The 14,601-nt window shown below is 47.6% G+C and overlaps 1 protein-coding gene across 8 annotated transcripts in view; it reads left to right on the forward strand.

Moving 5' to 3' along the window:
• Nucleotides 1-14,601, forward strand: part of GPATCH8 (G-patch domain containing 8) — a 50,438-nt gene that overhangs the window by 21,658 nt on the left and 14,179 nt on the right. For all 8 annotated transcript variants that reach the window (XM_082070744.1, XM_082070745.1, XM_082070738.1 and 5 more), the window contains exons 3-6: nucleotides 2,241-2,313; nucleotides 12,106-12,173; nucleotides 13,286-13,372; nucleotides 13,838-13,981. In XM_082070744.1, coding sequence (XP_081926870.1) covers nucleotides 2,241-2,313; nucleotides 12,106-12,173; nucleotides 13,286-13,372; nucleotides 13,838-13,981 — 372 coding nt within the window. The remainder of the gene's footprint in view (nucleotides 1-2,240; nucleotides 2,314-12,105; nucleotides 12,174-13,285; nucleotides 13,373-13,837; nucleotides 13,982-14,601) is intronic.

Genomic DNA, 14,601 nt, shown 5'->3' on the forward strand with positions numbered 1-14,601 from the left:
TAGCTCTAATTATACCCAAGGGAGAGCCGATAGTTGGGAAAGACACCTTGAAAAATGTCTTGGTATATGAGAAAAACCCCTAAATTTATACTTGATAGAATCTTTTTGAGGAAAAAAAAATCTATATATTACAGAATCCCAGAATGTCGGGGGTTGGAAGGGCCCTGGAAAGCTCATCCAGTGCAATCCCCCCATGGAGCAGGAACACCCAGATGAGGTTACACAGGAAGGTGTCCAGGCGGGTTGGAATGTCTGCACAGAAGGAGACTCCACAACCCCCCTGGGCAGCCTGGGCCAGGCTCTGCCACCCTCACCAGGAACAAGTTGCTTCTCAAATTTAAGTGGAACCTCCTGTGTTCCAGTTTGCACCCATTGCCCCTTGTCCTGTCACTGGTTGTCACCAGAAGAGCCTGGCTCCATATTCTGACACTCCCCCTTTCCATCTTGATCCCCAGGAATGAGTCCCCCCTCAGTCTCCTCTTGTCCAGCTCCAGAGCCCCAGCTCCCTCAGCCTTTCCTCACACGGGAGATGCTCCACTCCCTGCAGCATCTTGGTGGCTGCGCTGGACTCTCTGCAGCAGTTCCCTGTCCTGCTGGAACTGAGGGGCCACAACTGGACACAAGATTCCAGGTGTGGTCTCCCCAGGGCAGAGCAGAGGGGCAGGAGAACCTCTCTGACCTACTGACCACCCCCTTCTAACCCAGCCCAGGTACCATTGGCTTCCTGGCCACAAGGGCCCAGTGCTGGCTCATGGTCACCCTGCTGTCCCCAGGACCCCCAGGTCCCTTTCCCCTACACTGCTCTCTATCAGGTCATTCCCCAACTTATCCATGCAGCCAATATCTTTGGGAAAATCATGTTTTTCAAGCTGATTCTGTGAACCGTGTGTAGTCATTTTCTTCAATGTGGAGTGAAAAGAAAAAAATTCTGGCCTGATTTCTGTTGATAATTAAGTTATTTAATTAAAAAAAACCCTGCAGCACATATATCTATTTTTTTAAAAGATTCCATGTACAACTTGAAGTGACGGATTCACAGCCTGTTACAATTCAGGATATTTCTGTGACATCTGGAGCTGCGGTTCGCCTTGTCACAATTAGCAATTAACAACTAAAATTGATTTTGGATGATTAGAAGGCAAACAGAGTCCTAACCAAGCGTCGTTCTTTGAGGAGCTGACAGTAAATGGATCAATAAGGGCTAAACTGGCGGCTTTATATGGTTCAAGGACGCAATTAACACTTTTGTTCTTTGTTTGGGGCAAGAAATCTTGCCCAGAAACACAACCAACTCCACACAGAGCCCTGTTTGGAAAAGCTGACGCTTAATTGCTGCGTCACTACTTTCCCACTTATTCCAAACCATCTTTTTTTAGGAAGATGAGACATTATGCTCATTGTTTCCCCTACATGCACTAATGGTTCCTCGCTGTTAACTTATTGCTAGGCCTGTTTCATCCTAACATCTTAGTATTTTTGTTAGTTTCCATGTGAAATGCATCACCCAGTCTGTGCTTGAGCTCATTTTATTTAATCGACTTTATTTTATAGTTTTATTTGGTTCTACTAACCTCACTGTTTTTTCAGTTTAATATTGGCTGCATGCTAGTTTATATATATATATACATATATAAAACAAAAAACCCAATCAAGTCTAGCTTGGATTTTGCTCTGATTGTGTTTTGGTTTCTAGTGGTGGGGCAGTTTGCACTTACAACTTACTCAGCATTACCAAAGCCTGACACACAAACAAAAACGACTAAACACATGGTCTCGATTTTCTTTACAAACCCCCAAATTTAAGCGGTGCTGTCTAGGTGATGGATATGATTGTCTTAAATAGCTTGATTTCCTGCTTTTTACTGTCAATTTTTATTGGTACACTTTATTTTCTCCCACATTGCTTTGTTGGTTCTTATTTTGGTTTCGGTTGTCGTTGTTATTTCAAACGTGATGCACAAAAGTTGCCCAGCACACCATCAGAAAGTGACCGTCCCCGATCCCCCATCCCTCGGATCAAATTCTAGCCAGCAATTTTTGAACATTTGTCTTTCCCTTTTCTTGGGCATTTATTGCCTTTTCAGTAGCATTTTTTTTGCATGCGTATCTATATGTAGAAAAAACCAACAACAACAACAACAACAAAATTCTCTTGCTCATCACATGTTTAAACGTCAGCGGGAAGGGAAGAATATATTATTGGAATATTTTTGGTTTGTTTTCTCTGTTCTGTCTGTCAGGATAATATTGGACACCGCTTACTGCAGAAACATGGCTGGAAGCTGGGCCAGGGATTGGGAAAATCACTGCAGGGTAAGTCCAGCTCGTGTCTCCAACCTTCAACACCAGCTCCGGTCTTTCACACAATTATTTCTGCTTGTTTTTTGTTGTTCCCAGATTAGATTTTATTTTTCTTTCCGTTCTTAATATATCCAAACAAACACAGTGTTGAGTTTGGTATTTAGCGATTTGCCAGCGGAAGCTGCCGCCTCCCGTCCTGCTCCAGGTCAGACGTGATGTTGTGTGTGTGTCGTGGATGTGGACAAACCACCGCGTTTGGCCTTTGGGGAGGGAGGCGAATTAACCGCCCACTTACTAACAGGTAGTTGAATTAACCGCCTACTTACTAACAGGTAGTTGTGCGGCTGCTAAAACTATAATGCTGTTCTGCTGGCTGGACGCTTCGGTATGAAAAGAATTAAGAATACAAGCTAGTTATGCGTGTGCATGTTTCACGGGGTGGCAGAAGCCATCGGAAGGCGAGGAAAAGTTCCCGGCCGAGGTTCTTGCAGGTGGGAGAGCCTCATTTCTAGTTTCTCCAGAGGTTTTTCATGGGTTTGCTTTATTTCTCTTGCCCAGAAATCTATTTCTGGGGGATTTAGAGAGCCTTGATTCACCACAGCGCGGGTTGAACCGATGCACCTCTTCCTCACGCCGTCTCGAGACGAAATTGTCCCCGTGACGCTAAATCCTGTGATCTAAATCCAATCAGCGCTGCCCAGTTCAGCTGGGTGGCTTTAGCCGTCCCCTGGCCCGTAGCCCCAGTTCTGCAGAGGTTCCCAGCTTGGGGAAAGCACAGAACTGTGTTGTGTTGAGAAAACACTGGAGGTGCTGTGTCTTATCCCGAGCTACCTGTGCATTCAGCGTCTGCCCGTGCTACTGGGTGTGAGTTGCTCAGTATTTACTACAGGTATGAGACACCGCGACCGGGCAGCTTCTGTAGAAACCTCTTGAGGTGTTCGGAGCTCAAACACGCCCCAGTTCTTTGGAATTACTTATTGGTCTTCCCATACCCTTAGTATGAAGACTGGGAGTTCATAGTTGGATTTGCATGGCCCCACAGCGAGCCCGTTAGGCAGATAAGTATTTCTTTGCCGAGAATGCCTGTTGAGAGGTAATGAGTTCTCCGAACTCCGGGAATGTGGGTTAATCTCTTGGCCTGAGGCGCTTGACTTCTCAGACAGGACTGTGTTGGTGGTTAATGCTTCTTGCTTCCTCTAGCACGGTTTAATTGGAAATCCTCCAGTTAATGCATGGCACTCCTGCAGTCCTCGTGTCACCAAAGCTCAGGTCGTGGTTGTATTGTCACCTCTTGGGCTTCTGCTTTGGCATGGCCTTCACTGGATGTGTCATCTGCTCTGTTTGCTGTTTGGGGTGCCCTGTGGTGTTCTGTGCGTCACCAATGTGGAAACATGGAGAATTGAAAGAAGATAAAATGCTCTCCCAGCCGGATCCCAAAGCGCTGTGATGGGGTAAACAGCAGATGACCAAACGGTCCTGAGTTTGGGACAAGAAGGTGTTGTCACCGTGTCCTGAGGACCAGAGAGCCCAGGGTTCATCAGACATTGGGACACTTGTCCACATTTAGATTTCCCCCTGGTGCGTTTGGAAGTATTGAATCTGTACTGTATCTCTTATGTATTATGTCTGGAAGCTGCAGTGCAGTCGTGGGGACAGGCTGGGAGGGTTTTCCTGTGCCTCCTGTGTTTTCAGAGGAAGACAGCCAGACAGACAGCCTCTCATAGACAGACAGACAGCGTGTCCGGCCGTGGTGCCGAGGCAGAGGATGAAGAGGATGAAGATGATGCTGCTGCTTCAGCTCTGCTCGATATAAAGACATCAAGGCTGTTCCCTCTTAGTTCCGAGCAGCTTGAGCCTGTGCCTGTGCCATTGGTGATGATCACGTTGGGAATGTTTAATTCATTATCCAGTGACCTTTTTACATGAGGGAGCAGTTAAGCAATCTGGGCATCCATAAATCCATGGGTCTGGATGGGAGGCACCCGCGGGTGCTGAGGGAGCTGGCTGAGGTCATTGCTGGACCGCTCTCCATCATCTTTGCCAAGTCTTGGGAAACGGGAGAGGTGCCTGAGGACTGGAGGAAAGCAAATGTCACTGCAGTCTTCAAAAAGGGCAGGAAGGAGGAGCTGGGTAACTATAGACCAGTCAGCCTCACCTCCATCCCTGGGAAACTGATGGAACGACTTGTCCTTGGTGCCATCTCAAGGCATATCAGGGATGGGAGGGTCATTAGGGGCAGTCAGCATGGCTTCACCAAGGGGAAGTCGTGCTTGCCCAACCTCATTGACTTTGATGAGGACATAACAAGATGGATGGATGATGGCAGAGCGGTGGACGTGATCTACCTTGACTTGAGTGAGGCATTTGACACAGTGTCCCACAGCATCCTCACAGCTGAACTGAGGGAGTGCGGGCTGGATGAGCGGGGAGTGAGGTGACTGTGAACTGGCTGAAGGGAAGAAGCCAGAGAGTCGTGGTCAATGGGGTGGAGTCCAGTTGAGGCCTGGATCTAGTGCAGTGCCTCAGGGGGCAGTGCTGGGGCCGGTATTATTCAGTATATTCATCAATGATTTGGATGAGAGAATAGAGTGACTGTCAGAAGTTTGCTGATGACACCAAGCTGGGAGGAGTGGCTGACACTGGAAGCTGTGCTGCCATCAGAGACCTGGACAGGCTGGAGAGCTGGGCAGAGAATGAAATATAACAAGGACAAGTGTAGAGTCTTGTATCTGGGCAGGAACAACCCCAGGTTCCAGTATAAGTTGGGGAATGACCTATTAGAGAGCAGTGTAGGGGAAAGGGACCTGGGGGTCCTGGGGACAGCAGGGTGACCATGAGCCAGCACTGGGCCCTTGTGGCCAGGAAGCCAATGGGACCTGGGGTGGGTTAGAAGGGGGTGGTCAGTAGGTCAGAGAGGTTCTCCTGGATTATCTTGTTTTTTCAGCAAACAGAAGCAGCAGGTGGCCATGGTTAGAAAAGGGAGATCCCTTGTGGGGCAGTTACATGTTGATCAAAGTATAAATTGTGACACGGAACAGCAGTTTCAAGTGTGCGCAGTGGCACTTTGCCTTGATTTTTATGCATTCACGAGCATCTAAATTAACAAGATAGCCAAGTTGGGTATATTAAATTTATTACAAAATGCTAAAATTCAGTTGCTCCGTCTATCTGTACTTTTGTTGCGTGGTTTTCAATTGAAGAAAAGCAGATGTAGATTTCTGCTCTGACTCGCAAATTCAGTGATGATAAATCTAATCGTCACTCCCCCCATTCACTTATACTACGATGCGGTTCTTATTTGGCACGTTCTTCGCTAAACCTGTGCAGACAAGCTCGTGTTTTCCCTCTTGGTCTAAAGGACGAGTGAAAGAATGGAAACGTCTGCAAGAAACGCTGGAAGATGAGCAGAGAGGAGAGTGCAGGCGAAGAAACGCTGCTGTCGATATGTCAGGAAATACCCATCTTCTAGCAGCCTCTGCAATAATTCTCATTGCGGAGATCAGAGCCTCTATTCCATGTGGTGCAAACTATATTTTCTGGATGGTGGTTTCATTAGGTACACGGGGAGTAATCACGCGGAGCTTTGACCACTCGAGCGACCGAGATGGGGCACAAATACGATTGCTCGGCAGCTGCGGCTTGGAGAAAACAGCTCAGGGTTTGAATTCCAGAGGTCTTGAATCCCGGCTCTTGTCACCAGTTCGCCAAATGGCTCACAGCTCCCATATTAATCTGTTTTTCCATTTGTTCAATGCTCTGATCTCAGAAGGACAGACAGGGGATGTTTGTGAGGCCTCGAGAACGCGGAACAACGGGCGACCGAGAAAAACACCATGAGGAATGTTGTGTTGCTTTCTGCGTTTTGAAGCTTTGTAATAAATAGAAGAAAATATGGAAGAGAAAGGGAAAATGCTTAACAGGGCCTTTATTCATTAAGTGTGGAATGATTTGGCAGTCTTGCCCAAGAAATAGATGTGAACACAATCTTATCTTGTATCTTAACGTGTCCTCATGGGAACCTGAATTCTGGCATAGCCTAATGTTTCTGTGCTTGTGTTTGCATCATCATCATTGCAATAGCATTTTCATGTGAAATTAGCATTGAAAATTGGACAGGCTGGAGAGTTGGGCAGGGAAAAACTGAATTAAATAGAACAAGGGCAAGTGTAGAGTCTTGAATCTGGGCAGGAACAACCCCAGGTTCCAGTGTAAGTGGGGAATGAGCTGTTGGAGAGCAGCGTAGGGGAAAGGGAGCTGGGGGTCCTGGGGACAGCAGGGTGACCATGAGCCAGCACTGGGCCCTTGTGGCCAGGAAGCCAATGGGACCTGGGGTGGGTTAGAAGGGGGTGGTCAGTAGGTCAGAGAGGTTCTCCTGCCCCTCTGCTCTGCCCTGGGGAGACCACACCTGGAATCTTGTGTCCAGCTGTGGCCCCTCAGTTCCAGCAGGACAGGGAACTGCTGCAGAGAGTCCAGCGCAGCCACCAAGATGCTGCAGGGAGTGGAGCATCTCCCGTGTGAGGAAAGGCTGAGGGAGCTGGGGCTCTGGAGCTGGACAAGAGGAGACTGAGGGGGGACTCATTCATGGGGATCAATATGGAAAGGGGGAGTGTCAGGAGGATGGAGCCAGGCTCTTCTGGGTGACAACCAGTGACAGGACAAGGGGCAATGGGTGCAAACTGGAACACAGGAGGTTCCACTTAGAGATGAGAAGCAACTTGTTCCTGGTGAGGGTGTCAGAGCCTGGCCCAGGCTGCCCAGGGGGGTTGTGGAGTCTCCTTCTGTGCAGACATTGCAACCCGCCTGGACACCTTCCTGTGTAACCTCAGCTGGGTGTTCCTGCTCCATGGGGGGATTGCACTGGATGGGCTTTCCAGGGCCCTTCCAACCCCTGACTTTCTGGGATTCTGTGAACAACCTGGGCACTGTCGCTTTGCAATCCTGGTATCCTCACAGCTGTCTTCATCACCGTGTCAAAATCCACGAGACCGCACACCTAAAGGAAAGTTTCCCTTTTGGGGAAGAACTCACCCCCTTGTTTGCTTTGGAATGTGCAAGGTCCTTCCTTCGACTATGGGTGATAAAGTCTCGGAGCTCCTCTTGGTTTTCTGGAGTGTCACCCTTGGCTTGTGTGTTGAAGAATTTTGAGCTGTTTGAAGTTTTCCACGCGACTGGGGGTATTTGCAACTTGTCTCCTGCTCACCATTTCCTTCTTAGTAAGGTTGAAGTTCACAGTGCGACTTTTGTGCGCTTGGAAAACAGTTTCTGCTCGCTGGGACTTGATGCTTGTTGCTGAGGCTGGTAGACATTTCAGATTTCATTTAAATCTCTTGTGTCCCCTTCTAGAAATCTGATCTAAACAGGATGAGCTTGCAAATCTGATTCCTGAAGGAGACCAGGAGAAAAGGCTGCCCTTGTTTGTTTGTTTGCTTCTTGCAACAATCAGAACAAACATCATAAGTTGATTTGTAGCCAGCAAGGAGCAGCACAGAGCAGTGACAATTATTTGGTATCGTCATTTCTCACCTTTTGGGGAGTCTGGATTTTCAACTTGATAGACCCAGGAAAGTTTGGAGAGCTTGCAAAACCCTCAGCTTTGAAAATGAAACTCATCCACGACCACAATAACCGCGATCGCTCCTGCGTTGCCGGGTGCTTTGCCGGGGTCGGTACCTCACCCCAGGTCCCCATGGCCCTTTCCCAGCCCGCGATGGGGTTTGGACCGCGGGTCACTAATCTGGCTCTTCTCCACCAGTACAAACCAGTGATGTGATGGTGAAACCCCCCAGCGCTGCCTTTGCGTGCCTCATCTCCACCGCACTCCCTTTCCAGGAGCAATTAAAACCTACAAGTTCCTCTCTTATTGTGCTTTTGTTTTCTGTTGTAGCATAAAGATATTGAATAAGTACAAATCCTCAGTGCCCAGCGAGATTATGTCCCTTCATTTGTATCCTCCTGAGACAAGTCCATGAAGTTCTTCTCTGATAGTGTGATATCAGCCAGTCCTTTAGGATTATGTCAGCCGGTCCTTTAGGATTATATCCCAGTCCTTTAGGATTATATCTCCCAATTCCTGGCAGGAATTTTTATTAAGATGTCAACATAGTGAGCAGGATTAGGGCTGTTCTGTTACCTCTCTGGTGCTTACATGCATAAGTGATAGGCTGAAATAGATTATGTTAATGCAGAGTTTTGGGGGTACATCCTTTTTTCAACGGGCATTAAACCGTCAGAACCGTCTTGAATCCAATGCAGTGCACGATATAGCTGGAGGGAGCAGTTCTGAATCTGCTGATGAAGACTCTTTTCTGTTTTGCCTGTTTATAAAACCCAAAAGCTCCAGCGTGCGGTAGCGTTGACAGGGCCGGTGTTTCTCCATGGGCTCAGATGGCACCATCTGGTGCAGCATCTCCCCATTGACCAGAGATACAGCCTGAACCCGCAGCTGGGAAAGGCTGGAAAGACCCCTTGGTGTCTGGTACTAAAGCCCTGAAGCGTTAGGATTAACTCTTTTCCATACATTTGTTAATTTATAGCACCGCTGGCAAATTATTTGTTCGCATCCGGTACCTTTGTGCAATTAAAAAGGGGCGGCATGATGTGTCGGGGTGGATTATGGGGTGAGCACTTCTCTCACAAGCTGGAAATTTCAGATTTGAAGTCTCACTTCATTTCTGAATTATGGGAATAATTACAAACTGAATTTACTTTGAGAGATTGGATTTTGAAGGTGTGACTCCTGAGTAAGCTGTTGGTTCTCCCCATCCCGCTGTAGTTTGTGCTTTGTCCCCTCTGTGCGGTTTTGTTTTCCCCTTGTGTGGAAGCGTTTTATACAATAACCCTCTCTGGTTTGGGGTTTGTAGCGTGTGTAATATGACCAGGAAAGAGTTTGTGACCTGATTTAGAAAGAAAATAGATACTCTGGGGTGTAAGGGGATGGGTACAGACTCAGCTTTGTGTGTTGTGCATGATTTACCATACGAGGGGTTTGTTGTCGGTGTGGCGGCGCTTGCAACCCCATGTAGTGGCATGAAGCGTGGGAATTGCTGCTCTTTCCTAAAAGCTCCGTTTTCCCCTTCAAAATCTGGCTGTGTACCCAAAAAGGGGGTCAACAGGAACCCCAAACGTGGCAGTCCGGCCATTGAGAACCACGTTTACATGCTGGTAAAGATCCCATTGTCATGCACAGCAGCTCTGGAATAAATTCCCGTCAGGAAGTTCTTTAGAAGGAGCAGTTCAAGAGCCTTTGGCTGTTCTCCACCTTCCGCTCGGCCCCTTTGGGAGCCCGTTTCTGTCCCCCAGCCAGGGCAGCTTTCCGAGGACACCGAGCGAGGTCCCCCGGTGACACCCCTTGGTGACACCCCTTGGTGACACAAGGGACCCGGTGCCACGTGGCCCGGCGAACGGAGCCACCCATCGGTGCCCACGGCCGCGTTGCTCTTGGCATCGCGTCCCACTTGGATATCGCTTTCCTAACTCAATTCTGGTGAAATCACAAAGAAAAGCATCGCTTTTCGCATCGAATCATCTCCCCTTGCCTGCAACCAGAGCTCCTTTTCACCCCAAATCTTTGTCATTAATGGATATCGCTGTGTTTCCTTTCGAAGCTGCTTCTCCAATTGGGCCGTCAGCGGGAGCTCAACCCCGACACCCCAAAATTCCAAGTTGTGAGCGCAGCTCTGCAAATAAATAACCGCTCCAGACCTCCCTGATTCCACACGGCCAAGCACGGTGATGGGGTGGAGGGGTGAGGAAGAAGCCTCCTATTATTATGATTTTATTGCCTTTATTTATTTTTAAACCCATCCTACCTGCCCGCTACAATTTTCCGCCCCTAATGGTTTCTGCCTAACAAATGGTGTTTCTTTTTTACAGCGTTATGATCCTGGACTTGTTGTGGTGATGGTAAACTTAGCAGTGGTAATTTTTTCTTTTCAGACTGAATTACTCCTTTTGTCATCAGTGCACCAATATGTTAGGCTTACTTTCTCTGTTGTAGCCATCATCCTTCTGCTTGGTCTTTCATTTTCCTTTCCTTTTTCCTTTCTTTATGCACACTTGTCTGATCCTTGTTCATTAAAGGGTATCGCTAAGAAGGGATGTTTCTGTTTGTGTTAGAACTGCCAAAAATCAGTTTCAACATCAATTTCTAATACTGTCCAACCTTGATTTGTATTATTTCCCCTCACACGATGGGCACTAGCACTTGCTACTGCAATTTCCAAAGAGATTTTGAGAATAAAACCCAATAAAACTCCCAAACTTTGACTGCCTTAGAAGGCAAAAGTACTGATGCATTGTTTGTCCGCAGGGGTTTACCAGGGCAATGAGGCATCGAAAGATCTCGATTGCTGGAGAAACCAAACAAAAACCAAATTAAAAAGGAAAAATGAATATAAATTGTGGGCACTTGCTGCCAGCCATTCCATTTGGGTTCACCGCTCACCAGTAAATCCCTGGCGGAGACGTTCTCAAAGTGAAGTCATTTTTAGAACCTGTCTTTAATTTGGTCCTTTTGCTCAAAATTGCAGTCACTGCTTACTTTATTATACCATTGGGCGGAGGAGAAACGTTTTCCAACGTTGACAATTCCAAACGACGAGCTCGATTCCAAGTGTCCTTTGGGATCGGTGCCACGCGGGAATCTTTGGGCTCGGTGGATTTACACCTGTCAAATTTACGGGCGTGTGAACAAAACCATAAAGCTATTAATTAAACGGACTCATTTCTGTAATAAAACCCACGTGCCTCTATACTTTAACATTTCCAAAGACACAAATCGGACCGGAATAGGTTCCTTTTGAGGACTACGGGCCGTCGCTTTTGCAGGAGTTCGTGTTGATATTAAATAAGAGCCAAGTTGACGCCTACACGTGTTTCTTTTAAAGACAGTTTTCAAGCTTTTAACCTTATGGCGACGGAATAAATACATTTGGCACGATGCAAACCTTTGAGCCCAAAGGTATAATAGATGTGTATGTGTGTATAACAAAACAGTTGTTTACACCAACCCGAGAGCAATAATAAGGGAAGTAAACATTCTGTTTTCTTACTCAAGGTGTGCACCGGACCAGGTAAGTACTATTTCAGTGGGCTTACATCACAACGACCAGCGCGAGTTGTGATGTAAAATACAAATAATAATAATAATTAAAAAAAAAAAGCTGTGGTAGTAAAGTGCTTGTCTGCCCCATTTTGCTTTGTTTGGCTGGTTATGAGTGGATTAAAGAGATGTTATTTAAAACCAAAACAATCTCCAGCATAGTTTTGATTAGTTCAAAGTCAATTTTCTTCGCAACTAGTCCTTTTCACAGCTTACGGGGGCCGCGGCGGGCGCCGCAGCGGCATTCGCAGGGGCTCGGCCACCCGGCCTGGACCAGCCGGTGGCTTTGGATGGAACGCATTTGGATTTTGTAACCCGGGGAGACCTTTCACAGGCAAATCCTCCGCAATTACCAACGCGGTAGAGCAGTAAAATATATTTAATAGCTTTGTTACATCAGAAGATGAGGAGGATGTGTAGCAGCGAAGCTTCATTCCTCAAGCCAACAGCCCTATGACTTGTCCTGGTTGAACATTAACAACAAAAGTACTTCATGTGTTAATGTTCAGTAAATTCTCCATCCCAGGGGGTGCATTGAAGCATTTCGGAGCCGTAAGCTGTGAGAATGGCTGGTGTTTGGTTCACTGTAGCTTTCTGGTCTCTGCACTCCAAGGCAAGATCTCTAACCACCCAAACCCAATGTGTCGAAGCGAGCGGTGGTGCCGGGCCGGGTGCTCATGTCCCTCTGTGTGTTCCTCTTCCAGGCAGGACCGATCCCATCCCTATCGTCGTCAAGTACGATGTCATGGGCATGGGCCGCATGGAGATGGAGGTGAGTCTGCCCCGGCGCTTCTTGGGGAGCTGGGAGGGAAGAAATTGAGAAGAAACTTAAATTTGTGCATCAAAGGTAACAGAAAACTTACTCTTAAATCAACACAGTGAGAATTAGAGAATCCCAGAATGTCAGGGGTTGGAAGGGACCTGGAAAGCCCATCCAGTGCAATCCCCCCATGGAGCAGGAACACCCAGATGAGGTTACACAGGAAGGTGTCCAGGGGGTTGGAATGTCTGCACAGAAGGAGACTCCACAACCCCCCTGGGCAGCCTGGGCCAGGCTCTGCCACCCTCACCACGAACAAGTTGCTTCTCATCTTTCAATGGAACCTCCTGTGTTCCAGTTTGCACCCATTGCCCCTTGTCCTGTCCCTGGTTGTCACCAGAAGAGCCTGGCTCCATCCTCCTGACACTCCCCCTTTCCATCTTGATCCCCAGGAATGAGTCCCCCCTCAGTCTCCTCTTGTCCAGCTCCAGAGCCCCAGCTCCCTCAGCCTTTCCTCACACGGGAGATGCTCCACTCCCTGCAGCATCTTGGTGGCTGCGCTGGACTCTCTCCAGCAGTTCCATGTCCTGCTGGAACTGAGGGGCCACAACCGGACACAAGATTCCAGGTGTGGTCTCCCCAGGGCAGAGCAGAGGGGCAGGAGAACCTCTCTGACCTACTGACCACCCCCTTCTAACCCAGCCCAGGTCCCATTGGCTTCCTGGCCACAAGGGCCCAGTGCTGGCTCATGGTCACCCTGCTGTCCCCAGGACCCCCAGGTCCCTTTCCCTACACTGCTCTCCAACAGCTCATTCCCCAGAAAACACTTCTCACAATAAATACTCACTTTCCCCCTGGGTACCTGAGCTCTGATGCTACTGAAATTCCTGCGCTTTGCGATTTATCTGCCGCAAAGCTGAGGATGCTCCTCCCCGAGGCGATTTATGAGCAGTTTTGCTTCTGGGATGACAAAACTGGGAAATTAAAGTACAATATGGAACGATTCTGTCTCAAAATCTCTTTTTAAAATTACACATTCCGGCAGTCTCAGTAGTGCAAAGTGTTTTGTGGGACAAACTGCATCTCTTCTGTTTTTTTAATTCGATTTGATTTGATTTTTAAAGCTTGACTACGCCGAAGATGCCACTGAGCGGAGGCGAGTACTGGAGGTGGAGAAAGAAGACACCGAGGAGCTGAGGCAGAAATACAAGGTACTGAAACAGAGACACTAACACCAATGTATTGCGGGCTGAACGGGAGAGGATTGTTCCAATAGGCTGCGGTGCTGGTCATAGGAATTTAATATTCTAGTTTTTCTGGTCATTGTTGAGATTATTTGTATTTTAACGCACTGATTACTCACTTCCTGCCATTACCCGTGGTGTTTGTTTGGCTGCTGAAGAGCCGAAGCAGAGCAGCAGGTTTGTCTCTGTGTGTTTTGCTCCTGTTGTGGAAAGAATGGCGTGAGCAGGACGTCGGACGTTTCCTTCCCTAAACCCGGAGCTGCCGCATTTTTTAGCGTCACGTTCTCAGCGCAAAATGTGCGGGTGCGAATCTAGTGTTGCAGAATTATCCTTCATACCTTTTAATTTCAGAGAACCATCAGCTTCATCATCTCCCGTTTGTTTCACAGCAAGTTTAACAAAAGGCATTTTTTGCTGTCGTTAATTTTGCAGGATTACGTCGATAAAGAAAAGGCAATTGCCAAAGCTTTGGAAGACCTGAGAGCAAACTTCTACTGTGAACTCTGTGACAAGCAGTATCAAAAGCATCAGGAGTTTGACAACCACATCAACTCTTACGATCATGCTCACAAGCAGGTAAATAAGTGTTGATAACACATTTATATTCATTGCGATTAATACTTTGAATTTCCCCAGTGTATCTATTTCCTCGTTTCCCCGGGAATAGGTGTGTTATGGCACTGGTTAAGACTCTTATGTCCACCATACATTAAAAATAAACCCCCAAAACAACAAAGAAAAAACACCCCACCCCACTGTTGGCATCGAGGAGCCCAGTTTGGAATGACCCATGAGCTACTGGGAAACTGGGAGGAGTGCACGTGGTTGTGGGTGGCTCCCAGTTTGCAGCGGGTAGCGCGGCTTTGGGGACTGGCATTGTGCCACGTGTGCACCTTTTTAATTCTATAGCCCGTGTTCTGTCAAATTACCAAAAATAGAGTAGGAAACAATGGGCTGTCAAAAGGTAGAGAAGAAAAGCTCGTCCCAAATTCTGTAACTCTCAGGAGGAGGATTCAGAATCGCGTGGCTTTGGTCCCAAGGTACCTGGGGATCTACGTGACGCTTCCTACTGCGCAGTAAATAGCAGCTCATGGTTTAACTTGATCGATCTGACCATCTGAAGCATCTAAATGAGATGTAAATGTCCAACAGACAGCAGCGGTGGCTCATCCAGAGGCAAAATTGCTCAAAGGAGG

Source organism: Streptopelia decaocto (genome assembly GCF_964273445.1).
Source record: "Streptopelia decaocto genome assembly, chromosome: 22".
Classification (NCBI taxonomy): domain Eukaryota; kingdom Metazoa; phylum Chordata; class Aves; order Columbiformes; family Columbidae; genus Streptopelia; species Streptopelia decaocto.